The 26226-nt window shown below is 46.2% G+C and overlaps 1 protein-coding gene across 1 annotated transcript in view; it reads right to left on the bottom strand.

Annotated features, from left to right (window-relative positions):
* The window catches only part of LOC137628771 (uncharacterized), a 79459-nt gene that overhangs the window by 50247 nt on the left and 2986 nt on the right, over nt 1–26226 (bottom strand). Inside the window, exons 2-5 of the mRNA XM_068359974.1 lie at nt 18309–18518; nt 17073–17244; nt 12072–12289; nt 820–1072 (exon numbers count right to left, since the gene is read on the bottom strand). Coding sequence (XP_068216075.1) covers nt 820–1072; nt 12072–12289; nt 17073–17244; nt 18309–18518 — 853 coding nt within the window. The remainder of the gene's footprint in view (nt 1–819; nt 1073–12071; nt 12290–17072; nt 17245–18308; nt 18519–26226) is intronic.

Here is a 26226-nt window from a genome sequence, read left to right as displayed (position 1 = left end):
AAATTACCAAAAACCTAAACACACTTCCGTCTAAGGGAAGGGTCGGCCATTTAAAAGTGAATGAGAGTCCATACTCTCTTCGTCACCAACACTTCCGTCTAAGGGAAGGGTCGGCCATAATTAAATCTATCCAAAACGAGTTCAAGTTTTGAAATGAAGATAAAACCCCTGCATAGCGAAAGCTCAAAACTGGAATAGTGTACTTCACCAAGTCGTTGTGAAAACAAATCCAGTTAGGGACGGCGTATTTAGTAGGTCTTGCCTGTGGCACGACAGAGGGAAAATTGGTTCTATGTTGACATCGAGTACTTGAGTACCTACTTGACAGATGGCGCTGTTGATGTGCACCCCCACCTGTATAGCGATCGCTGGCGTATTCCGCCCGTAGATTTTTTCTGTCGGGCAGCAGGGATGCAGCTATATGATCATCGGGTAAGTTTGATATTGAAAAATCCAAACACACAAAATAAAAATCTAAAATTTTTTAGCAGAAGTAAAGCTCATACTTCAATCATCTTACAGTTTGAAGATGTCTCTCACAACTCCCACAAGGACATACACAAAATGACACTAAAGATAAGCAATAATTAAAGAAAGTGGTAGAGTAAAAAAGATACCGGTAACTGCAAAAAGTAACAAAAGCATCAATGAGTACCAGAAATAATTGAGTTAGAGAGTGAGCATTAAGCAGAAAAGATGAATAATTCTTGTTTACAATAAACCTCTCTATCACTAGCTTCAAGAAGTATTCGGCACTTTGTTACCTGTCTGGTTTATTCATGTATAGAAACAGGACAATTTACTTCCTTTATAAATTACCTTTCTCAAGTTTATCCAAATCAATGTCATTGTCATCGATGTCTTGGTTATTTTCACCCACAGTCTCCGTAGTGAGTTCCTTCGGTCCAAAGCGATCTTCTTCTGCCATGCGTTCCTTCCCGAATTCGGATGGATAAATGGTGACTTTCTTAACAGATCCACCCCTTGGGCAAAAGGAGTGGAACACCACCATAATATCAACTGCCTTGATGTGATTCCAGTCCAAGTTACAAACAGCAATGCGAGAAGTTTCCTGAAAAATATAATTTAGTGAAGATTTCCAACATATAATGCACTAATAATATTATCAAAATTACCATACAAACCAAAAAATTTGGGGAACTTTTTAGGGTTACAAAACATGAGTTGAGTTTACCAATGTCCTTTCTTTTTTTATTGACATAGACAAAATTAATATATGGTAGTTCTATTTATCCTTAAATAGAATTACATCTTAATAAACTACATTATTATTTTACTAATAACTGAAGTACAATCAAAACAGGAAAAAAAAATCTACCAAAATGTTATTTTCATTAGTAAAATTTTATTTTTATTAATAAAATAAATTTTTGAATATACTTACCCGATAATCATGTAGCTGTCAACTCCGTTGCCCGACAGAATTCTATGGAGGGATACGCCAGCTATCACAATACTAGAAGGGGGTGTACTTACCAGCGCCACCTGTGGCCAGGTACTCAATCATTTGTTGTTGACACCTCCTCAATTATTCCTCGGTCCACTGGTTCTCTCTGGGGAGGAAAGGGAGGGTCGATTAAATCATGATTATCGGGTAAGTATATTCAAAAATTTATTTTATTAATAAAAATAACATTTTTCAATATTAAACTTACCCGATAATCATGTAGCTGATTCACACCCAGGGAGGTGGGTGAAAACCAGTGTACATGATTAAAGGATAGCTAAGTATCCCATATTTCATATAACAGTTATCTCAAATAACAATGAAATAATAAGTACCTGGTAAGGAAGTCGAATAGAACCGTTACTCTGCCTTTTATTTAAAGTTCGTCTTCCTTACTGAGCGCAGCGTTCCTCTTGGAGGCTGAATCAACCCAAAGGTGCCAAAGTACACGGGGTTGCAACCCCTACTAAAGGACCTCTACCAAACCTTTAACCCAGGCGCTTCTCAAGAATGAATAGACCACCCGCCAAATCCAAGGATGCGGAAGGCTTCTTAGCCTACCGTAACAACCATAAAAACAACAATAAAAGTATTCAAGAGAAAGGTTAAAAAAGGTTATGGGATTAAGGGAATGTAGTGGCTGAGCCCTCACCTACTACTGCACTCGCTGCTACGAATGGTCCCAGGGTGTAGCAGTTCTCGTAAAGAGACTGGACATCTTTCAGATAAAATGATGCAAACACTGACTTGCTCCTCCAATAGGTTGCATCCATTATGCTCTGCAGAGAACGGTTTTTATTAAAGGCCAACGAAGTAGCTACAGCTCTTACTTCGTGGGTCCTTACCTTCAGCAATGCAAGGTCTTCCTCCTTTAAGTGAGAGTGTGCTTCTCTGATCAGAAGCCTTATATAGTACGAAAGCCCATTCTTGGACATGGGTCTCGAGGGTTTCTTGATGGCACACCATAAGGCTTCTGACTGTCCTCGAATAGGTTTAGACCTCTTCAGATAATATTTGAGAGCTCTGACAGGGCAAAGAACTCTCTCAAGTTCGTTACCTACCATGTTGGAGAGGCTAGGTATTTCGAACGATCTAGGCCAAGGACGTGAAGGAAGCTCGTTCTTTGCTAGGAATCCAAGCTGAAAAGAACATGTTGCAGATTCGGTTGTGAAACCAATGTTCTTGCTGAAGGCATGAACCTCACTGACTCTCTTAGCTGTTGCAAGGCAAACGAGAAAAGCAGTCTTGAGGGTAAGATCCTTGAAGGAAGCTGACTGGAGAGGTTCGAACCTAGATGTCATAAGGAACCTTAAGACTACATCTAGATTCCAGCCTGGAGTGGAAAGACGACGTTCTTTAGACGTCTCAAAAGACTTGAGAATGTCTTGAAGGTCCTTGTTGGAAGACAGGTCCAAACCCCTGTGGCGGAGAACTGAGGCCAACATGCTCCTATATCCTTTAATCGTAGGTGTTGAAAGGGATCTCTCATTCCTAAGATGAAGAAGGAAGTCAGCTATTTGGATCACAGAGGTATTGGTAGAGGATATTGAATTGGCTCTACACCAGCTTCGGAAGACCTCCCACTTAGACTGGTAGACTTTACGAGTGGAAATTCTTCTAGCTCTGGCAATCGCACTGGCTGCCTCCTTCGAAAAGCCTCTAGCTCTAGCGAATCTTTCGACAGTCTGAAGGCAGTCAGTCGAAGAGCGTGGAGGTTTGGATGCAACCTGTCTACGTGTGGTTGACGTAGAAGGTCCACTCTTAGAGGTAGAGTCCTGGGGAAGTCGACTAGCCATTGAAGTACCTCTGTGTACCATTCTCTTGCAGGCCAAAGGGGAGCAACCAGCGTCAGCCGTGTCCCTTCGTGCGAGACGAATTTCTGCAGAACTTTGTTTATTATCTTGAACGGAGGGAATGCATACAGGTCGAGATGGGACCAGTTCAGAAGAAAAGCATCCACATGAACCGCTGCAGGGTCTGGAACAGGGGAACAATAAAGCGGAAGTCTCTTGGTTATGGAGGTGGCAAACAGATCTATGGTAGGTTGACCCCACAAGGTCCAAAGTCTGTTGCACACACTCTTGTGGAGGGTCCATTCCGTGGGAATGACCTGATTCCTTCTGCTGAGGCGATCCGCTGAAACATTCATATCGCCCTGGATGAACCTCGTGACCAGAGAGAGGTTTAGACCTCTTGACCAAATGAGGAGGTCCCTTGCGATCTCGTAAAGGCTCCTCGAATGGGTCCCTCCTTGCTTGGAGATGTAAGCCAAGGCTGTGGTGTTGTCTGAATTCACCTCCACCACTTTGCCTAGCAGGAGGGACTTGAAGTTCAACAGGGCTAGATGAACTGCTAACAGTTCCTTGCAGTTGATGTGGAGTAATCCTTGTTCCTTGTTCCATACTCCTGAGCATTCCCGTCCGTCCAAGGTCGCACCCCAGCCCGAGTCCGATGCATCTGAGAAGAGATGAAGATGGGGGGTCTGGATGGCCAATGATAGACCCTCCTTGAGAAGGAGATTGTGCTTCCACCACAGGAGAGTGGTCTTCATCTCTTGGTTGATAGGGATAGAGACTGCTTCTAGAGTCGAGCCCTTGTCCCAATGAGCCGCAAGGTGGAATTGAAGAGGGCGGAGGTGGAGTCTCCCTAGCTCGACAAACAGGGCCAGTGATGAGAGGGTCCCTGTGAGACTCATCCACTGTCTCACTGAGCAATTGCTCCTCTTCAGCATGCTCATGATGCACTCTAGGGCTTGGTTTATCCTGGGGGCCGATGGAAAAGCCCGAAAATCCCGACTCTGAATCTCCATTCCCAGGTACACAATGGATTGGGAGGGAATGAGTTGAGATTTCTCTAAATTGACTAATAGACCTAGGTCTCTGATTAAATCTAAAGTCCAATTGAGGTTCTCCAGACAACGACGACTCGTGGAGGCTCTCAACAGCCAGTCGTCTAGGTAGAGGGAGGCTCTGATGTTCGATAAGTGTAGGAATTTCGCTACATTCCTCATCAGATGAGTAAAGACCATAGGAGCTGTGCTTAGGCCAAAACACAGGGCTTGGAACTGATAGACAACCTTTCCGAAAACGAATCTCAGGAAAGGTTGGGAGTCTGGATGAATGGGAACGTGAAAGTATGCATCTTTCAAGTCCAACGAGACCATCCAGTCCTCCTGTCTGACCGCTGCTAAGACCGACTTGGTCGTCTCCATCGTGAACGTCTGCTTGGTGACATACTCGTTGAGAGAGCTGACGTCCAGCACCGGTCTCCAACCTCCTGTCTTCTTGGCCACAAGAAAGAGACGGTTGTAGAAGCCCGGGGATTGATGGTCCCGGACTATAACCACTGCCTTCTTCTGCACAAGTAGCGACACCTCCTGTTGCAATGCTAGCCTCTTGTCCTCTTCTTTGTAGTTGGGAGAGAGGTTGATGGGCGATGTGGTCAGAGGTGGTTTGAGGCAGAATGGAATCCTGTAACCGTACCTCAGCCAACTGACAGACTGTGCGTCTGCACCTCTCTTCTCCCAGGCTCGCCAGAAGATCTTGAGTCTGGCTCCTACTGTTGTCTGGAGAATCTGAGAGTCAGTTCTTTCCCTTAGATGTCCTGGATCCTTTCCTAGACTTGCTCCTGTGAGAGTCTGGACGGGAGCTTCCTCGGCTGGGGGCTCTACCACGAAAGGGCGGTATGAACCTCGTAGCCGGGGTATCAGCCACTGGGGAGCGATAAGTCTTGGGGACTGAGGTGGCAACCTTAGACTTACGAGCCGATGAGGCTACAAGATCGTGCGTGTCCTTTTGTATCAGGGCAGCCGACAAGTCCTTAACTAGCTCCTCGGGAAAGAGGAACTTTGAGAGTGGAGCAAAAAGGAGTTGTGACCGTTGGCACGGTGTAATGCTGGCGGAAAGGAAGGTACACAGTTGTTCCCTTTTCTTCAACACCCCTGATACAAATAACGACGCTAGCTCACCCGATCCATCTCTGATGGCCTTATCCATGCAGGACATGATTAGCATGGCAGAGTCTTTGTCCGCAGGAGAGGTTTTCTTGCTGAGGGCTCCCAGGCACCAGTCGAGAAAGTTGAACATTTCAAAAGCTCTGAACAACCCTTTCAGAAGATGATCCAGGTCTGAGAAGGTCCAACAAACCTTCGAGCGTCTCATAGCAGTCCTCCGAGGCGAGTCCACCAGACTTGAGAAGTCAGCCTGGGCAGAGGCAGGTACTCCCAAGCCTGGTGCTTCCCCTGTGGCATACCAAACGCAACCTTTCGAAGCGAGCTTCGTTGGAGGGAACATGAAGGAAGTCTTGCCAAGGTGTTGTTTAGACTGCAGCCACTCCCCTAAGATCCTTAAAGCCCTCTTGGAGGATCTAGCTAGGACAAGCTTAGTATAGTTGGACTTAGCTTGTTGTACGCCCAGCGAAAACTCAGATGGAGGAGAGCGGGGAATAGCAGAGACGAAGTGGTCTGGGTAAATCTCCCTGAGTAGAGCCAAGACCTTTCGAAAATCAATCGACAATGGAGAAAGCTTAGACTCTTCCACGTCTGATGAGGGATCAAGGTGTGCCTCCTCATCATCCGACACCTCATCAGCAGAGGGTAGCGAAGCGATCGGACCAGAATGCTGAACCGCAGAGTCAGAACGGGTAGGAACAATAACAGAGGTTTCCTCTTCCTGTAACTGTTGAGGGAAAACCTGAGGCTCAGACTGCAAAGGCTGAACAACAGACGAAGCAGAAGGCAGGCGCATGGGTGAAGGAGGTTGACTCCTAGCAAGAGTTGAACCCAAGGATTGCACAAGCTGAGCGGAGGACGGAGGCGGAGTAGTCCGTTCCTGTTCCTGTGAGATGAGTGGAGCATGAAGAGGTTGAGGCTGCGCAGAACAAGGTAAAGTTCTCGCAAGCTGAGGCTCCTGAGGCGCAAGTCCAGGGTGTAGAGGAGCTTGCCTTGAGGAGGGTTGAGCTCGCTGCAGCGATGGTTGAGCAGACAGACTCACGGAGGGGAGAGGTTGTTGTACCCCAACCGAGAGTTGCACCACTGGTGGAGCAGCAAGGGGAGGCGGAGGAAGAGTGGAATAACTCTCCTGATTCCAAAGCAAGGGTTGCCTTAAAGAAGGCTGAGGCTGAACAACACTGGGAACAGCGAACTCCGAAAGTGGCTCAACATCGTACGCCTGGCAGATGGTGCTGCGACCAGGCGGAGCAGGTGCAGGCTGGGCGAGCACAGGCGGAGCGAGAACAGGCGGAGGGAATGTAGGCGGAGGAGGAGGTGCAACACTCTCAGCCCGACACTCACGCATCAAGTCCGAAAGCTGAGCTTGCATGGACTGAAGCAGGGTCCACTTGGGGTCGGCAGAAACGATAACAGACTGAGGTAAAGTCACAGTCGGGCTCTGTTTTGGCAGAACCTTACTCCTCTTGGGCGGAGTACAGTCGACAGATGACTGAGGCGAGTCAGAGCTGAGCCAATGACTGCAACCTGGCTGAGCACTCGCGGACTGAACTCTACGTTTAAGCGGTCTCGAGACCTGAGACCAACGTTTCTTCCCTGCTAGTTGATCAGCGGACGAGAAGACGGGCTCAATCGTCTGCAGGTGGGAGTGACGGTCTAAGGAAGACACGCCCGCAACCACCGAGGATAGTTCTGTGCGCCTAACAAGGCCTGTCGAACCCTTAAGCCCTTCGACATTGCTTCTCCCCTGGGCATGGGAGCTTGCAAGAGGTCCCGGACTGGGAGGACGACTGGCTCGCACAGAAAAATCCTCACGCACCACACTGGCACCACTAGCACTTGGCACTGCACCGACACTAGCACTCGTCACAGCACTGGCACTATATCCACCCACTGCACTCTTGACCTTCAGTTCTTTAACCTCGGCCATCAGAGACTTATGGTCACTTACCACTGATTCTACTTTATCTCCTAAAGCCTGAATAGCACGCAAAACAATTGACATATCAGGCGGAGGGCACACAGTAGGTTCGGAGGTAGCCACTACAGGGGTAGGAAAAGGTAGGGGATCATGAGGTGAGGAAAACATAGAAGAGTGAGAAGAACTTCTCCTAACTCTACCTCTCTCTAACTTAGATGAATATTTTAAAAGACGGACAAATTCCAATTCCGAAAGTCCGGCGCATTCCTCACATCGATTTTCTAATAGACAGGGCCTGTCCCTACAGTCAGAACAAGCGGTGTGAGGATCTACCGAGGCCTTCGGAATACGCCTATTGCAAGACCTACATCGTCTATGGGAGGGGGCTTGCGAAACGTCAGACATCTTGTTTCAAAGAGTTAGCCAAAGGGTGATCCAAAAACAAGCAAAATTCATTAACCGTTAATCAGTATTATATAAAAGCTATCTAGCTAATATAAAAAGGATTCCAGTAAAGCGACAGCCGTTAATCTGAGAGAATACTTCACCAAATATCCGTGAATAAACTCGAAGACCATAAGCGTATCCCAGAACGTCTAGCCGGAAGCACGACAGAGGAATAATTGAGGAGGTGTCAACAACAAATGATTGAGTACCTGGCCACAGGTGGCGCTGGTAAGTACACCCCCTTCTAGTATTGTGATAGCTGGCGTATCCCTCCATAGAATTCTGTCGGGCAACGGAGTTGACAGCTACATGATTATCGGGTAAGTTTAATATTGAAAAATAAATTTTTGAATATACTTACCCGATAATCATGTAGCTGTCAACTCCGTTGCCCGACAGAATTCTACGGAAGGGATACGCCAGCGATCACTATACTAGAAGGGGGTGTACTCACCAGCGCCACCTGTGGCCAGGTACTGCAGTACTTCTTGTTGACACCACCTCAATTTTTCCTCGGTCCACTGGTTCTCTATGGGGAGGAAGGGTGGGTCAATTAAATCATGATTATCGGGTAAGTATATTCAAAAATTTATTTTACTAATGAAAATAACATTTTTCAATATTAAACTTACCCGATAATCATGTAGCTGATTCACACCCAGGGAGGTGGGTGAAAACCAGTGTACATGACTATAAGATAGCTAAGTATCCCGTATTTCATATTATCAGTTATTCAAAATAACAATGAAATTATAAGTACCTGGTAAGGAAGTCGACTTGAACCATTACTCTGCCTTTAATAAGTTCGTCTTCCTTACTGAGCGCAGCGTTCCTCTTAGGAGGCTGAACAACCCTAAGGTGCTGAAGTATACAGGGCTGCAACCCATACTAAAGGACCTCTACACAACCTCTAACCTAGGCGCTTCTCAAGAACGAATTGACCCCCCGCCAAATCAAAAAGGATGCGGAAGGCTTCTTAGCCTACCGTAACAACCCAAAAAACAACAATAAAAGCATTCAAGAGAAAGGTTAAAAAAGGTTATGGGATTAAGGGAATGTAGTGGCTGAGCCCTCACCTACTACTGCATTCGCTGCTACGAATGGTCCCAGGGTGTAGCAGTTCTCGTAAAGAGACTGGACATCTTTAAGATAAAATGATGCAAACACTGACTTGCTCCTCCAATAAGTTGCATCCATAATGCTCTGCAGAGAACGGTTCTGTTTAAAGGCCATCGAAGTGGCTACAGCTCTCACTTCGTGGGTCCTTACCTTCAGCAAAGCAAGGTCTTCATCCTTCATGTGAGAATGGGCTTCTCTAATCAGAAGCCTTATATAATACGAAACTGCGTTTTTGGACATAGGCATCGAAGGTTTCTTGATTGCACACCATAAGGCTTCTGACTGTCCTCGTATAGGTTTTGACCTATTAAGATAGTATTTCAGAGCTCTGACAGGGCAAAGAACTCTTTCTAGCTCGTTACCCACCATGTTGGAAAGGCTAGGAATTTCGAACGATCTAGGCCAAGGACGTGAAGGAAGTTCATTCTTAGCTAAAAATCCGAGCTGTAAAGAACATGTTGCTGATTCGGATGTGAACCCAATGTTCTTGCTGAAGGCGTGAACCTCACTAACTCTTTTAGCTGTTGCAAGGCAGACGAGGAAAAGAGTTTTGATAGTAAGGTCTTTGAAGGAAGCTGACTGGAGAGGTTCGAACCTAGGAGACATAAGGAACCTTAAGACTACGTCTAGATTCCAGCCTGGAGTGGATAAACGACGTTCTTTAGAAGTCTCGAAAGATTTAAGGATGTCTTGAAGGTCCTTATTGGAGGAAAGGTCCAAACCTCTGTGGCGGAGAACTGAAGCCAACATACTTCTGTACCCTTTAATCGTAGGAGCCGAAAGGGATCTCACATTCCTTAGATGTAATAGGAAGTCAGCTACTTGGGTTACAGAGGTATTGGTAGAGGAAACTGCATTGGCTCTGCACCAGCTTCGGAAGACTTCCCACTTGGATTGGTAGACTCTACGAGTGGATACCCTCCTTGCTCTGGCAATCACTCTGGCTGCCTCCTTCGAAAAGCCTCTAGCTCTAGCGAATCTTTCGACAGTCTGAAGGCAGTCAGACGAAGAGCGTGGAGGTTTGGGTGTACCTTGTTTACGTGAGGTTGACGTAGAAGGTCCACTCTTAGAGGGAGAGTCCTGGGAACGTCGACCAGCCATTGTAGTACCTCTGTGAACCATTCTCTTGCAGGCCAAAGGGGAGCAACCAGCGTCAGCCGTGTCCCTTCGTGCGAGACGAACTTCTGAATGACTCTGTTGATGATCTTGAACGGCGGGAATGCATATAGGTCGAGATGGGACCAATTCAGCAGAAAAGCATCCACGTGAACTGCTGCTGGGTCTGGAACTGGGGAACAGTACAAAGGAAGCCTCTTGGTCATGGAGGTGGCGAACAGATCTATCGTAGGCTGACCCCACAAGGTCCAAAGTCTGTTGCACACGCTCTTGTGAAGGGTCCATTCCGTGGGGATGACTTGATCTTTCCTGCTGAGGCGATCTGCTGAGACGTTCATGTTGCCCTGAATGAACCTCGTTACCAGAGTGAGATTTAGACTTCTTGACCAAATGAGGAGGTCCCTTGCTATCTCGTACAGCTTCCTCGAATGGGTCCCTCCCTGCTTGGAGATGTAAGCCAAGGCTGTGGTGTTGTCGAAGTTCACCTCCACCACCTTGTCTAACAGGAGGGACTTGAAGTTCATTAAGGCCAGATGAACTGCCAGCAGCTCCTTGCAGTTGATGTGGAGCGTTTCCTGTTCCTTGTTCCATGTTCCCGAGCATTCCTGTCCGTTCAAGGTCGCGCCCCAGCCCGAGTCTGATGCGCCCGAAAAGAGATGAAGATTGGGGGTCTGAATCGCTAACGATAGACCCTCCTTGAGAAGGATGTTGGTCTTCCACCACAAGAGAGTAGTCTTCATCTCTTTGGTGACAGGAATAGAGACTGCTTCGAGCGTCAAATCCTTGTCCCAGTGAGCTGCTAGATGGAATTGGAGAGGGCGGAGGTGGAGTCTCCCTAACTTGACGAACAGGGCTAACGATGACAGGGTCCCTGTTAGACTCATCCACTGTCTCACCGAGCAACTGTTCCTCTTCAGCATGCTCAGGATGCATTCTAGGGCTTGGCTTATCCTTGGGGCCGATGGAAAAGCCCGAAAAGCCTGACTCCGAATCTCCATTCCCAGGTAAACGATGGATTGGGAGGGAATGAGCTGGGACTTTTCTAAGTTGACCAATAGACCCAGTTCCTTGATCAAGTCCAAAGTCCAGTTGAGACTCTCCAGACAGCGACGACTTGTGGGGGCTCTTAACAGCCAGTCGTCTAAATAAAGGGAGGCTCTGATGTCCGATAAGTGGAGGAATTTTGCAATATTCCTCATCAGATGCGTAAACACCATAGGAGCTGTGCTTAGGCCAAAACACAGGGCTTGGAATTGGTACACAACCTTTCCAAAAACGAATCTCAGGAAAGGTTGGGAGTCTGGATGAATAGGAACGTGAAAGTAAGCGTCTTTCAGATCCAACGAGACCATCCAGTCCTCCTGCCTGACCGCTGCTAGGACCGACTTCGTCGTCTCCATAGTGAACGTCTGCTTGGTGACATAAGCATTGAGCGCGCTGACGTCCAGCACCGGTCTCCAACCTCCTGTCTTCTTGGCCACCAGAAAGAGACGGTTGTAGAAGCCCGGGGATTGATTGAACGTCTTGCCGGAAGCACGACAGAGGAAAAATTGAGGTGGTGTCAACAAGAAGTACTGCAGTACCTGGCCACAGGTGGCGCTGGTGAGTACACCCCCTTCTAGTATAGTGATCGCTGGCGTATCCCTTCCGTAGAATTCTGTCGGGCAACGGAGTTGACAGCTACATGATTATCGGGTAAGTTTAATATTGAAAAATTTTAATCAAATTCATGTAATTCCCACTAAAGACTTTTTCAAGGCCTGCAATCCTCTATAAGGATGCATTTAAATTTTGCTAATTAAAAGGGTTTGAGGATGGTCATTATTAGGTACGGTAATTCATAAGACGACGACATCATCAAAATTAGACCTCCAAATTACACTATTGTCATCATCAAACTATAATATTTGCAACCAAGATGAAAATAATGCTAAATAAATATCTTGGACTTCTGTTCTATCTACGATGTGTCTAAATAAAGTACAGACCACATTGTACCTTCTTAATGGAATAGATATGTTGAATTTAAATCTAAAATATAACAAAACACTCACTTCAAATTCCTGCTGAGTATCCCATATGGCATCTTGATCTAACTCTCCCCAATCAAACTCTTTCTCTCTTTCCACCTCCTCCTCCGACGAAGAATCGTCATCTGAAGAATCATCCGAAAACATGACGGCACCTCTTGCGTAATCTTGGGTCATGTCTTGCAATCTCTCCAGAATATCAGAAGAAACTTCTTTGCATTTGGTGGAAGCATCCTGACTAACTGAAATTGTATCAATTTGTTAGTAGCTAAAATTAAATAAGATTCATTGTTGGCTACAGTACAGCAAAATAAACCAAACCAAAAACCAATATTTATGAAATAAATTGATATAACTTGGTGAAAAAATTCAACTGTTACATATAGGAAGGATGGGATGGGAGGGAACTACTTCTTATAGATACATTCTGTCAATTCCAACATGTAAAGATACAAATACTTCCTAAGCTAGTCACGTTGCCATAGACAAGATGCTTCCTGACCTGTATAAGAGCTGGGCTGGCTACATAACTATTTGAGTCCCCACCACAGGACCAAGAACAAAACTAGTTCAAGTACTCATTGATATGATTGGAAAGGGTTTGAAGGTGATCTAACACTTCCAAATTCCTTTAACACATGTTTGACTGCAGATTCTCCAGAGTTTAAGTGTAATCAAAACTCTTGATTTCACGAGCTCTTGTTCAATCTGGTACCTCATCTGCCTCAAAGGTCGAAGCATATTCTCTTAATTGTCTATTGAAACCAGAAAGAGATTGCGTTCTTCAATACCTTTCTTCATTCTGCCAGTGCTAAGGAAGAGATGCTAACACCGAGGCCTGAGATTTAGAGTCCTCTTCAAAAAGCCTAGCACAGTCCTCTATGGACAGACAGGCATCTCCTCTCAATTATAACTCAACACTTCTTGGTAAGAGGGAGGGGAGAGGGTCTTAAAGTTGGTGTTGTCTCTCGATGGATTCTAGGTTTTAGCTATGAACTAACAGTCCTTCCAACCCTAAGATTATGTTATTACATAACAGAAAATGTGAAACTTGATAACTCTCATCAATAATACTAAGGCTAGCAAAAAGACAAACTTGAGAATCAGATCTCTGCCTGACGATATCAAAAACTCATATGGGGTATACGTAAGGGTCTTCAGAGCAAAGGTCACATCCACTCCAGGAGCTTAATGTCTCATAAATGAGGCAAAACTGCTTGAAGTTTCTCAAGAGCATAAAAAACTTCCTTGAGGAGGAAAGATCTACACCATTCAGTCAAAAGACTTCACTGTAGACAGCCTGAAACACAACGGCTTGAACTGGTGCACCGTATCGTTGAGGAAGTGAAAGCACTTCCAAATGGATTGATGAATGGGTGCATGAAAGTAGGCATCGTTCAGATCCAGTGAGAGCATCAAAGTTTCTTTTCTGGTGGAGCTCAGAACTTTACAGGATGTACAGTTTCCATCCTAACATTGTATGTTGAACAAACTGACTCAGAGGATAGAGGTTGATGACCAGTCCACAGCCCTCAGTTTACTTTGCCACCAAGAGCACAATGGAAAATTCAAGAGACCCAGTCTTAAAACATATTCAAGCGCATCCTCTCCAAACTTCCTTTCACCACTAACAGAAAAGCAAAGGTACTATAAATCAGGACCGAATGAATCATATAAAAATATGACTTGATCATGAAGAGCAAAATCTGTTACTTTCATTGATAAATAAGGATTTACAATGGATGCAGCCAATTTCCAAGTTTTCTAGTAACCATGCTCAAATGATAAGGAACTGTAAAGCTATTACTAGATGTGGTACCTGCACCGAGTTAAAATTCTTGTTCATTAAGGAATATTTCTGCAGAACGTGTAAACACAACCTAAACTAAATATAATATATGACAAATTCGGATATAGCTTGTATTCTTCCCTAACTAATACAAACCTGGAGTTATTTATTTAGATTATCTTTCGGCAAAGCTGGAAAGTAGCCATTAGACTTGAAGTGCGAGGTGGCAACCCTGCCTAACCACTTGAGCGGTAGGCTGGGGGTGGCTGGGGGGTACCCAGTTGCCTCTATATATACTCTCACAGCTGTGAGCTATATCACTTTTGATTACAGGCAGGACTTCTGGGGGACAGATGATGGCGGGCCAATTTATATAAAAAACTCCAGGTTTGTATTAGGGAAAAATACAAATTATATCCGATTTTGTCATTTCTTCCCATACTATCAAACCTTCCGTTATTTATTTGGATGACTCACTCTTAGGTGGGTGGAAGTACTAGGTCTGGCATGGACATTGACCTGGTTTTACCTAATACAGTATAAGACTGTGGTCTAGGGGAAACTTTAACACCTCGCTAAAATATACAAAGCGAGTATGATAGCGGCCTGTGCAATTCAGTGTGATGAGAGTTTGTCATCTTGTAAAAACACATTCTGACTTTATATATAGAAAAACAAGACGTTTCCCATTGCTTACCACTCAGAAAGCAATGAGGACGTGGACAGTATATAAATTTATGACTTATACTAGGCTACACAAGGGAAGTGATAATTACCTGCAGAGGTTGAAGCCAGCTTGCAGAGGGACCCATGGTGCTGTACCCTAAGGGAGGGGAAGATGAAAGGAAAGCCAGACATACTCTCATTCATCCCAGTCTTAACCTGGGTAACCAATGCCCTCAAACAAATGCTACTAGTCCATCAAGGAGCCTGAAGTATTCTTAAACCACTTGTTGAGCAGACACCACAGGACCGATAGTGAACGTATCGAGTCTTCTGTGGGTCAAGTCTTCCAAGTAATGGGGTGTGAAAGTAGTTTGCCTCTTCCACACACCTGCTTGTAGTACTGTACTTGCAACACGGAAAAGTTGCGTTCAAATGCCAAGGATGTACTAATTCCCCTGACATCATGGGCTCTAGGTCGGCGAGACGGATGAGGACCGGGAGCCAAGGCTCTTTCGTTCACCTGGAGGATCCAGGAGGAGACAGTGTTCTTAGTGAGCCTCCTCTTTACTCTCTATGAGCTAACAAACAGAGGTGTTAGTTGGGGCTGCGTTGCTGCAGTGCGTTTAAGATAGTATCTCAAACTCCTCACTGGACATAGTAACAACTGATCTGGATAATTGGTTACAGAACTGAGACTCGCAATCTGAAAGGGCCTAAATCTTTGGTCCAGTACCCCCGGAGTTTGAGTCTTAGCAATGAACTCGGGGACGAAGCTGAGTGTCACTTCCACCCATCCCCTTGAATGGGCGATGTCATACGAGAGGTCATGAAGTTCGCCGACTCTCTTTGCCATTGCTAAAGTGAGCAGGAACGTCGTCTTCAAAGTGAGGTTTCGGTCAGTTGCATGGCGTAATGGTTTATAGGGAGGTTCTTTTAAGGATCTCAGGACATGAACTACGTTCCAAGGAGGAGGCCTGATCTCTGACTGAGGGCAAGTGATCTCATAACTCCATATGAGTAAAGAAAGCTCCAACAAAGAGGAAATGTCAACTCCTCCGCCGAGACAGAAAGAAGCTTTTCCTCCCGAAGGTATACAAGAAACTCTGCTATTACTGGAAGTGGCATCGAGTGGAGAGATATTCCTTCCACGACACCAACCACAAAAGACTCTCCATTTAGCCTGGTAGACTAAACCTGGGGACTTAAGCAAGTAACCTGACATTCTTTCCGCAACTTGTCGTGAAAAGCCCTTCTGAGAGAGGAGACACTGGAGTCTCCAGGCATGAAGTCAAAGCACCTGCACGGTTTTGTGAAAGATGTTCATGTGTGGTTGTTTGAGTAGATGTGGTTGTGGAGGAAGCTCTCGCAATAGATCTACTGTACTAGAAGTTGCAGGAGGTCCAGAAACCATAATGCCATAGAGGAGCTACAAGGGTCATCATTAGACCTTTGGATGCTCTGGTCTTGTTGAGCAGTCTTCTCATCAGACAAAATGGGGGAAAGGCGTACGCGTCGATGTTGTCCCACCATCGTTGAGATGCATCCTGCCATAAAGCCTAAGGGTGCGGGACTGGAAAACAGTACAGCGGAAACTTGTTGTTCAGAGATGTTGCGAACAGGTCTACAGTCGGGGAACGCCACAGTCAGGACTTTGTTGGCTATCTGACGATTGAAAGACCATTCGGAGCGTAATATTTGAGTCGCTCTCCTCAGATTGTCCGCGAGCACATTCCTCTTGCCAAGAATGAAGCGAGCTGATAGAGAAACAAACACACATGAAAAGAAAAAGATCAAAAAGTGCAATGACAGTCTAGGGAGAGAGACAACACGTCTGATCTCTACCGAGCCAAAAGAAAAATTGACGTACCTTACAGCTGTGAGAGTATATATAGAGGTGGCTGGGTACCCACAAGCAACCCCCCTCCCCCAACTTACAAGCTCATGCAGTTTTGCAGGGTTGCCACCTGGCCCTTTAAGTCTAATGGCTACCTTACAGCTTTGCCGAAAGATAATACAAATAAATAACAGAAGGTTTTTTAGTATGGGAACAACTGTAACTTTGCATATAACTTCACAAATTTATAAAAGCATAGCCAAGCACTGTTTAAGCATTCATGAAAACCTTGATCCGATTCCAATTCAGTTGTAAGTGTACAGTGATCATAAAGAGGCTAGAGTGAACTTACATAATTAACTAAAATGGGAAAGCTAAACATAAAAATATTGATAATGATTACAAGGTATAAAATAAGAATACACATCCAATATTAAGCACATATGGTAGGCAAAACATCTAGTTATTATGCAATACACATTACCACCTCATTTAAGTACCCACTACTGTACTATTACTTCTACGGTTATGTCAACTTTGGGTTTGTACTGTTTGTCTTTGTAAATACAGTAGAAAGGTATATGTAAAAAAAAAGGTTTGATTTGAATTCGTGCAGGCACATGTAATATTCTATTGAAGTTACTACTTTACTGTATGTCCTGAAATGTTAACATGACAAGATGGATATTGACATTTTAAAATATTATATACATTAAGTACACAGTAAGCAATTTACCAGGTGTTGTCTCGGTAATTTCCTCCTCTTCCTCTGACTTTTCCTCCTCTTCACTGTCGCTAGCGCTATCGCCAGAAGCGGTCCGATAAAACTGACGGAGGTCCTCCTTTGTAGAGTAACTTGCAGTCCTTCCTCTGGGATCCATTGTTGACTTTTCGTGAAACTTTTCATCCTGGAAATCTCATCAATTTTAGTAAGTGCAATTGAGTAGTAAAATTCCCATCCTGGCCAAAGAGAATACTGTACCACTTTAAAATCAAAACCACATCTCAAAAGTTTTCCACATGGAAAATGAAATTCCAAATAAAACTTCCACATCCATTTCAATATTTCCTTTAATTTCAATATGAAGCAGTTAAAAAATAATGCCTAGACTGTGATGAAAGAAGCAAGCCTCCAAACTGGTAGAAAACTTGCACAATGAGACAACTAGCCTATTTACTTCAATCAGTGGTGTTCACCAATTGCCTTCTGGCCTAGGATGAAAGAGTAGTTATCTTTTAACTTGTTTTCAATAATACCTTTACATAAGTAGGGCGTAGGAATGGTTGTATAACACATTTCAGTAAGTTATGCCCAAAAATTTTCAAAATTTTTCATGCATGTCTGTAAACCAAACCAAAACAGACAAGTTTTGCTCAATATACAATACTGTACTGTATACTGAAAACTACAGGAATATCTAAACAAAAGTATAATCTATTACACAAAACAACTGCCTATTCAAGTTCTGTCTCTAAAATATAAGCGTGGAAATGAATTCTAACAAAATTAGATAGGCTAATTATGTTTTACCATATTAAAAAGCAAATAAATTTAAGCCACTTAACCCTTTTACCCCCAGGCTCTTTGGAAATTTCCAACCCTTAACCCCAAAGGGGTTATTTTTTCCCCAGCACATTTTGCAGTATACTGTATATTTTTTAAATTGCTCTAACAGCCTTAATTTTTGTCATAGAGAGGTCAGGTTGGTCTCATTCTCTTGGAAAATGCCTGAATTTTCTCAAAAAAATATTAAAAATATGAAAAAAAAATTTTTATAGCATTATTTTGCAAGGACATACCAGTACGTCCATGGGGGTAAAGGGATGAGTTTTGTGAAACGTACCAGTACGTCCTTTGGGGGTAAAAGGGTTAAGAGGTTACAACTTTAGTATTTGAATTGAGGATATTAATTACATAGAGCAATACACAAATAAAAGATAAGTACAACACATTGTATAACAAAACACTCACAGTGAACATGGAAGAGAACCGGCTATCGAGCATGACTGTCCGTTCCTTCTTTGGTGCATCCCGGAATTTTGGGTCAAAGGGAACATGGGAAAACCTGGGGTCTTGTGTTATCTGTTCCATTTCTTTTCTTGCATCGGACTCCTTCCCCTTTACCCACTTCTTCCCTTTGTCTCCTTTATTTTTATTCTTTTTCATCGTTTTATCCTTCATCTGTACATAACATAAACAATGACAATTACTTTACTGTGAAACTGTTTAAAACATTATTAGTTTTAGATTCCGAAATCAAGATACAATGAAATATAAAATGTCATTATAATTTACAAATAAACATGACAAATTCGTAGATAATTTGTATTTTTCCTAACTATACAAACCTTAGCTATCTAATTGGGGTATTACTTTCGGCGTAGCTTAAATAACGAGTCATTAATTTTTAACGAGGGTTAACTACCCACACCGCTAGTTAGCGGGGGGTACGGAGGGTAGCTTGCTACCGTTCCCCCTCACACACCTGTGATTGAGCTCACTTTGCTTGGATATCTTCAAGGGGGATAGGGCTGGCGGGCAAGTTTGGTTAAATAGCTAAGGTTTTTATAGTTACGAAAAATACAAATTATCTACGAATTTGTCATTTGTTCCATAACTGGAATACAAACCATGCTATTCAATAGGGGTGACTCACCCATTAGGAAGGGTGGATGTCCCAGCCAATCTGGCATTTTGGCTTTCCCCGGGGGGCTCCTTATCTGAGTGTGTTAGCACTCAAGGAATAAGGAGTCCCTGCGCCTCGCTAAAACCTTGCAACGCAAGGTTCGCTGCCTACACAAGCTGTGTGTGAAGGTATGTAGAAATGTGACTCGTCCTAGAAAGTTATTCAGAGTTCTTTATATGGAAAAACTGTGCACTAGGACTTTCCCAATACCACCTCGTCAGGGTATGGGGACGCAGCAGTATTAATCTTAATACTAGGTACACAAGGGAGCATGGTTTACCTGAAGTGGTTTGAGGTCAGCTATGCAGAGAACCCAGGAAGCTGCTTTCCCCAAGAGAGGGGAGAATGAAGAAAAGAATAAGGGCCAGTCAAACCTTTTCATTCATGCAGACTTAAACCGGGTAACAATGCCCTCAACCTTCTGCTACTTGTCCAATAAGGAGCTTGAGGTTTAAAACCAGCTGTTGTGCAGCCGCCACAGGACCAATAGAAAACGTATCAAGTCTCCTGTGGGTCACGTCTTGCAGGTAGTGGGATGTGAATATGTTTTGAAGTTTCCACACCCCAGCTTGAAGAACCTGCATCACTGAGTAGTTTCTTTTGAAAGTCAGGGACGTAGCTATGCCCCTGACATCATGTGCTCTGGGGCGACGTGACGGAGGAGGGTCTGGATTCAGTGCAAGGTCAATGACCCTGCAAATCCATGCAAAGATGGTGATTTTGGTGACCCTCCTCTTGGTCCTTCCTATGCTGACGAATAGTGCAGGCACACGAGGACGGGCTGCGGCTGTTCTCTTGTGGTACAGCCTCAAACTCCTTACTGGGCATAGTAAGAGATGGTCTGGGTCATCTATTACAGTGCGGAATCAAGGATCCACTACTCCCGGGTTATGAGTCTTAGCAATAAACTCAGGGACGAAGCTGAACGTTACCTCTCCCCATCCCCTTGAATGGGCGATGCCGTATGAGAGACCATGAAGTTCGCTGACTCGCTTGGCCGAGGCCAAAGCTGGCAGGAACACCGTCTTTCAAGTCAGGTAGCGATCTGTTGCCTGGCGTAATGGTTCATAGGGAGGTCTCTTAAGAGACCTGAGAACTCGAACCACGTTCCATGGGGGAGGTCTCACTTCTGACTGGGGGCAGGTAAGTTCATAACTCTGTATGAGTAGAGAAAGTTCTAGCAATGAAGAAATGTACATTCCTTTCAGTCTGAAGGCGAGGCTTAAGGCTGAGCGATAGCCTTTCACTGCCGAGACTGATAGGGGCATTTCTTCACGCAAATACATGAGGAACTCCACTATAGCTGGAATAATGGCATCGAGTGGAGAGATACCCCTTCCACGACACCAACCCCAGAAAACTCGCCACTTCACCTGGTAGACCCCTGCGGATGACTTGCGCAGGTGTCCAGACATCCTGATTGCAACTTGTTGCGAAACTCCTCTCTCAGAGAGGAGATGCTGGATAGTCTCCAGGCGTGAAGTCACAGCAAAGCTACGGCTTTGTGGAAGATGTTGGCATGTGGCTGTTTGAGTAGAGGCTCCGTTAGGAGTTGCAGAAGGTCTGGGAACCATTCTGCATGATGCCATAGAAAAACTATGAGGGTCACTGAAAGATTGACCGATGTTCTGGTCTTGTTGAGTACCCTCCTCATCAGACAGCACGGGGGAAAGGCGTAAACGTCGATGTTGTCCCACCGTTGTTGGAAAGCATCTTGCCAGAGAGCCTTGGGGTCTGGGACTAGGGGACAGTACAGTGGGAGCCTGAAGTCCAGGGCCGTTGCGAAGAGGTCCACAGTCAGAGAACCCCACAAAGTCAGGACTTTGTTGGCTACTAGATGATCCAAAGACCACTCGGTACACACTATCTGAGATGCTCTGCTCATGTTGTCGGCAAGAACATTCCTTTTGCTCGGAATGAAGCATGGTAATAGTAGTATCGAGTGGATTTCGACCCATCTCAGTATCTCTACTGCTCGACGGGATAGTTGCTGCGAAAAAGTACCTCCTTGTTTGTTGATGTAGGCCACTACTGTGGTGTTGTCGCTCATCACCACCACAGAGTGACTTGCCATGAACTGCTGGAACCGTTGAATGGCCACAAAGATGGCCTTCATCTCTAAGAGATTTATGTAGAGGCACTTTTCTGACTCTGACCAGAGGCCTGAGGTCGTGTGGTGCAGCACGTGGGCCCCCACCCTTTTTTTTTTAAGCGTCTGAAAACAGTATCAAATCCGGGGGGAGGACGAGAAGGACCACTCCCTTTCGTAGATTCTCGTCTGTCACCCACGACTGGAGGTCTGTCAGTTCCGCAGGTCCCGTGGGGATCTCGATGTCCGGGGAGTCATGTGATTGATTCCACTGGGACTTGAGTTGCCACAGGAGGGATCTCATCTTGAGGCGCCCATTGGAAATTAGACGGGCCAGCGATGAAAGGTGACTGAGGAGACGTAGCCACGAGTGAGCTGGAAGTTCTTCTCGTCTGAGAAAAGGTCTTGCGAGCTTTCTCAGCCTTGCTATCCTGTCGTCTGATGGGAAGGCTTTGTGGAGAATGGTGTCTACAATCATGCCTAAGTATACCAGTCTTTGAGTGGGAAGCAGTGAGGACTTCTCGAGACTTACCATGATCCCCAGATCCTGGCAAAGTCTCAGAAGTTTGTATCGGTGTTGAAGAAGGGTTGACACAGAGTCTGCTAGGATTAGCCAGTCGTCCAGATAACGGAGGACACGGATGCCAATCCAGTGTGCCCAAGATGACACTAGGGTAAACACTCTGGTGAAGACTTGTGGTGCTGTGGAAAGACCGAAGCACAGCACCTTGAACTGGTATATGCTGTTGTCTAGGCTGAATCTTAAGTACTTCCTTGAAGATGGATGGACTGAGATCTGGAAGTACGCGTCGTTTAGGTCCAGTGTGCGCATGAAGTCTTGCGGTCTTACTGCTAGTCTGACCGTGTCTGCCATCTCCATGCTGAACGGAGTTTGTTTGACAAACTTGTTCAGAGCTGAGAGGTAGATGACTGCTCTCCAGCCTCAAGACGCCTTCTTTACAAGAAAGAGTCGACTGAAGAAGCCTGGGGATCCGTCGAGGACCTCTTTTTAGAGCGCCCTTCTTCAACAGGGTCTGGACTTCTGCCCGAAGAGCTTGGCCCCTTGCCGATCCCAAGGCAAGGGAGTTCAATGACACTGGATTCTTGGTCAGGGGAGGTAGAGATGTTATGAACGGGACGCGATATCCTAGACTGATCACGGAGATTGTCCAGGAATCGGCCCTGAGCTGCTTCCACCTGTTTGCGCAACATTGTAGGCATCCCCCCACTGCTGGAAATGCAGGGGGACTGCCTATCCTAGCATTTGCAGCCTCGGCTGCTCCCTCTAGGATTTTTCCCTCCCCGGGAGGACATTTTGCCTTTCCTGTCTTTGACAAGAAAAGGCTTAAACACCGTTGTCTTCGCTGCAGTTTTTGTCGTCATTGTGGTCTTGGTTGGACAGGACTGCTGTGGTGCTGGAAGTTTATAGGGCTTAGATGTTAAAACCCTATGGAGGAGGGAGTCTTGATGAGACTTCCTCCACCTCTCAGCAGCATATTCCACATCCTTAGGCTCAAACAGATGGGACCCCTCTATGGCGGAATGTCTGAGCCTATTGATCTCGATGGTAGGGACCTTCTGGTGGAACCTCTCAGCTACTGCATCTCGACGTTTCAAGATGGTATTTGCCCACAAGTTCGAGACTTGGTGGGCAAGAAACTCGATCGTGCGAGTATCTGAGAGTAGGAAGGTTTCCATAACTTTCTTGGTACGTTTGTGGAAAAATCCTCGGATCGTATCAGGATACTTAAGGTCCCTAACCAGATATCAAGCCACGAAGTAGCTTGCATAGCATACTTCGTGACCTTCTCCTGGTTAAGGATCTCAGCTTCCGAGAACGAGAACTGCCGGTTGGAGAGTCTCTCAAGAGGAATTCCCCTGCTCTTCCAGCAAGTGGTGAAGAGGAAGAGCTGAACTGGGCTCCTCCAGGATCTCAAAGTACCTCCTCTGCTGTAGGCGAGGAGGTGAGAGGAGCTTGTTCGTGGTACCGGAACGGTTGGAGAAGGCAAACTCGGAGAGCTGCTGGGCGATCTTGTCCCTGGTACTCTTCACCCCTTGAGACCAGGGTAGGGCTGCACTAGTCTTTGAGGGTTTTTTGCCCTCTCGAGGGGGGATCTCTGGGTCGGAAAACCAGTTGAGAACCCTCATTAGAGTCAGAACCTGCCAGAATGTGTGTTCTGACTCCTGCTGGTCTCCTCCTGTTGTAGGACTTACAGCAAAGTCTCCTTCTGTCCCCAAAGGCTCTTCTTGGGGAGAGTCGCGGACATTCCCCGAGTGGCTGGCTGGTTCCAAACTAGCCCTAGTGGGGGACTTCGGCATGGTTTTGGAGTCTTTGGATTCCTTCCAGGGAAGGAGGTAAGACTCCAACATCGATGTGTGTGGTATGTCCCTTCTGTTCTCTGACTGCGAGGAACTCTCGGCATGAAGAGAGATTTCCTCCATTGGTGCGATGGGGGAGAGTCTCCCTTCACGTGGTTCCCTGGGTGATGGGAGATCTTCGTCCAACAGGGATGGAGAATTTGTCTGAGGAACAGGAGGAACTTGCCTCAATGGTCTGCATGGAGTCAGCTTCGGCCTCGGGGAAGTGACCGCGTCCGAAACTCCTCTTTTCCTCTTCAAAGGGGTACAGGCTTGAAAGCCTGGGTTACGGCTCTGATTAAGGTATTAAACCAGGGCTGCTGGATGACAGATGCACTGTCAGACAGATCCCCTGAAGGGAAAGGGACCGAAGATTCCCTGGGAGGAGTTACTGGAATAGCTTAGGGATCCTGAACCTCTCTGCATGAAATTGTTTCCCTTCTCCCACAATGCGTGATGGTATACACTTGCGAGGAGGGGAATGAGGCGATAGCGACCTTGCCAGATGATGTGCCTGTTGGTGTACATGCTCGCATGCAGGGAAATATTGGCACTCGCGCGAGGGAGAATAACGGTGGTCGCACAAGGGAGAATATTCGTGCTCGTGTGCGGGAGAATGTTGGCGCGCGCAGGAGAATCATGATGAGCACGCGGGAGTGTTGGCTCGTGCACGTAGGAGAGAGGGCGCGTGCGCATCTCTGTGTGCGTGCAGCCGAGTGCACATGGTCTGGCGAGCGCTGCGCAGAGGTAACAGTTGGCGCGCAGGTGAGGATGGCAATATGGTTGTCGCCTCACCTACAAACTTGTGCGCAGGAGAGTGATGGCACGCAGGTGTTGGTTGGCACGTAAGATGACGCACACGAGAGCCCTGGCGCGCAGGTGATGTGGGGCGCAGGAGATCGTGGGTGGATAGGTGCAGGAGAGCACAAGTGCGGTGTGGTGAGCTGGCGCGTAGGCGACCCTGAGCGTATTTGCACAGGGTGCTCAGGTGATCGTGGGCGCGTGTGCGCATGGCGCACAGGAGAGCGCTGAACATCAGGATGAGTGGTGAGTGCTGGTCAGGGCGCGTAGGTGCGTGGTGCGCAGGGCGAGCAGTGATGGATGATTGAAGGTCTAGAGGATCCTCTGCAGGGGACTGCATTGAAGATGTTTAACCAGAGGCGCCTCTTCACCGCAGGTGAAGGGAGGCCTCTAAGGCGAAGAGGAAGGCGAGCCTTCCGACGGATGCACCCTCTAGGGGCCGTTGGATCAGCAAGCTGTCCGTCAGCAGTCCTCAGAAGAGGAGTCTCTGTAAGTGAACTCCCCGGAGGAAGAGAAACACTAGCAGGAGAGATCGATGATGAACTTAGTTTCCCCCTCGGAGGATGGTCAGGAATGGGGGAAACTAAGTCGGCAGCTAGAGTTGTAGAGTTTGGAGTGGCAGAGGAGATGGGTGATGTCGCATGAGACACCTCTGACACAACAACGTCGACAAGAGTCAGGGGATCTACCTCTGACGGTGACGACGATTGCTTGACAGAAGCACCCATACGGATGAACTCAAGTAATGCCTCCTTGGAGGGCGAACCCGTGAGCCTCAAGGAGGACCAAATCTGAATTACGGAGGATAGTGACAAGGCCTCACCCGGGGGGAGATGTGGTGCTGCTTCGCTAGGGGAAGCAACCTCATCCCTCGAGACCCAGGGTTGGTCAGAAATAAATTGGTCTACGCTACTACTCGACGGTCTCTCGAAAGAGACCGACCAAGTAGGAGCTTAGGAGGAGGTTTGGGCGACGAAAGAAGAGGCCTTGGGTCTCCTTCCTTCGAAGCAACCTTCGAAGGAGAAATATCCCGCTTGGACTTATTCTTTCGCCGTCGCGAAAACCTCTCCCACTGGGAAGACCACTCCCTACACTTGTTGACACTATCTCACTGTTGACCTCTGCAAGAAGGACAAAGGGCATGAGGATCATTCTCGAACGCCGACCCAAATGTTCCACAGGGGCGGTCGGAGAGTTCAGGGCAGGTGCGCATGGTCGCAGAAGTCAACTTCACACACACTCAGTCTAGGAAAAAAGAGAAAACAAAAACCGTTAATGGCTGCCAATTGTCGGCGAGGATGAAAAACAGTAACGACCATTCACCATCCGAGCTGAAAGCAAAGTGAGCTCAATCACAGGTGTGTGAGGGGGAGCGGTAGCAACTAACCCTCCCTAACCCCCACTAGCGGTGTGGGTAGTTAACCCTCGTTAAAAATTAATGGCTCGTCATTTCAGCTACGCCAAAAGTAATACCCCTATTAAATACCATTTGAGTCTACACCTCCATAAGCATCAAGGTCCAACAGAGCTTTAATTTCACGAGATTGAAAAGCTAAACTAGTTAGTTTAGCCTCAAGAAAACAGGAATGAGGAAGTTTGAGTTTCTCATTACTCTGTTTACTGTCAAACACATCAGCCAAAAGGGTTGCCTTTTCCTTTGGACAGTGAGTGACTGAGCCAGCTGGTTTAAGTAAAGGAAGAACTTTTGAATCTACACCAGAAAGGGTTTCTTTTACGGTTAAATTGTATTCCTTTTCAGTTGAAGCATTAACTCTCTGAGCAAAAGCTCTAAGCTAAGTACTGTATAGTTATTCCAGGCCAAATCTGATCTGTTACCCTTCCAAAGATGATAGGGCACCTGCTTCTCCAAATAAGCTTGTCTACAATCATCATTGAACCACGGTTTGTCCTTCACTCGGTACCTTAGCACACGAGAAGGGATACGCCTATCAATT

The sequence above is a fragment of the Palaemon carinicauda genome, chromosome 36 (assembly GCF_036898095.1).
Source record: "Palaemon carinicauda isolate YSFRI2023 chromosome 36, ASM3689809v2, whole genome shotgun sequence".
Classification (NCBI taxonomy): Eukaryota; Metazoa; Arthropoda; class Malacostraca; order Decapoda; family Palaemonidae; genus Palaemon; species Palaemon carinicauda.
Note: the sequence above shows the minus strand (reverse complement) of the source record. Positions and strands in the feature narration are given on the sequence as shown.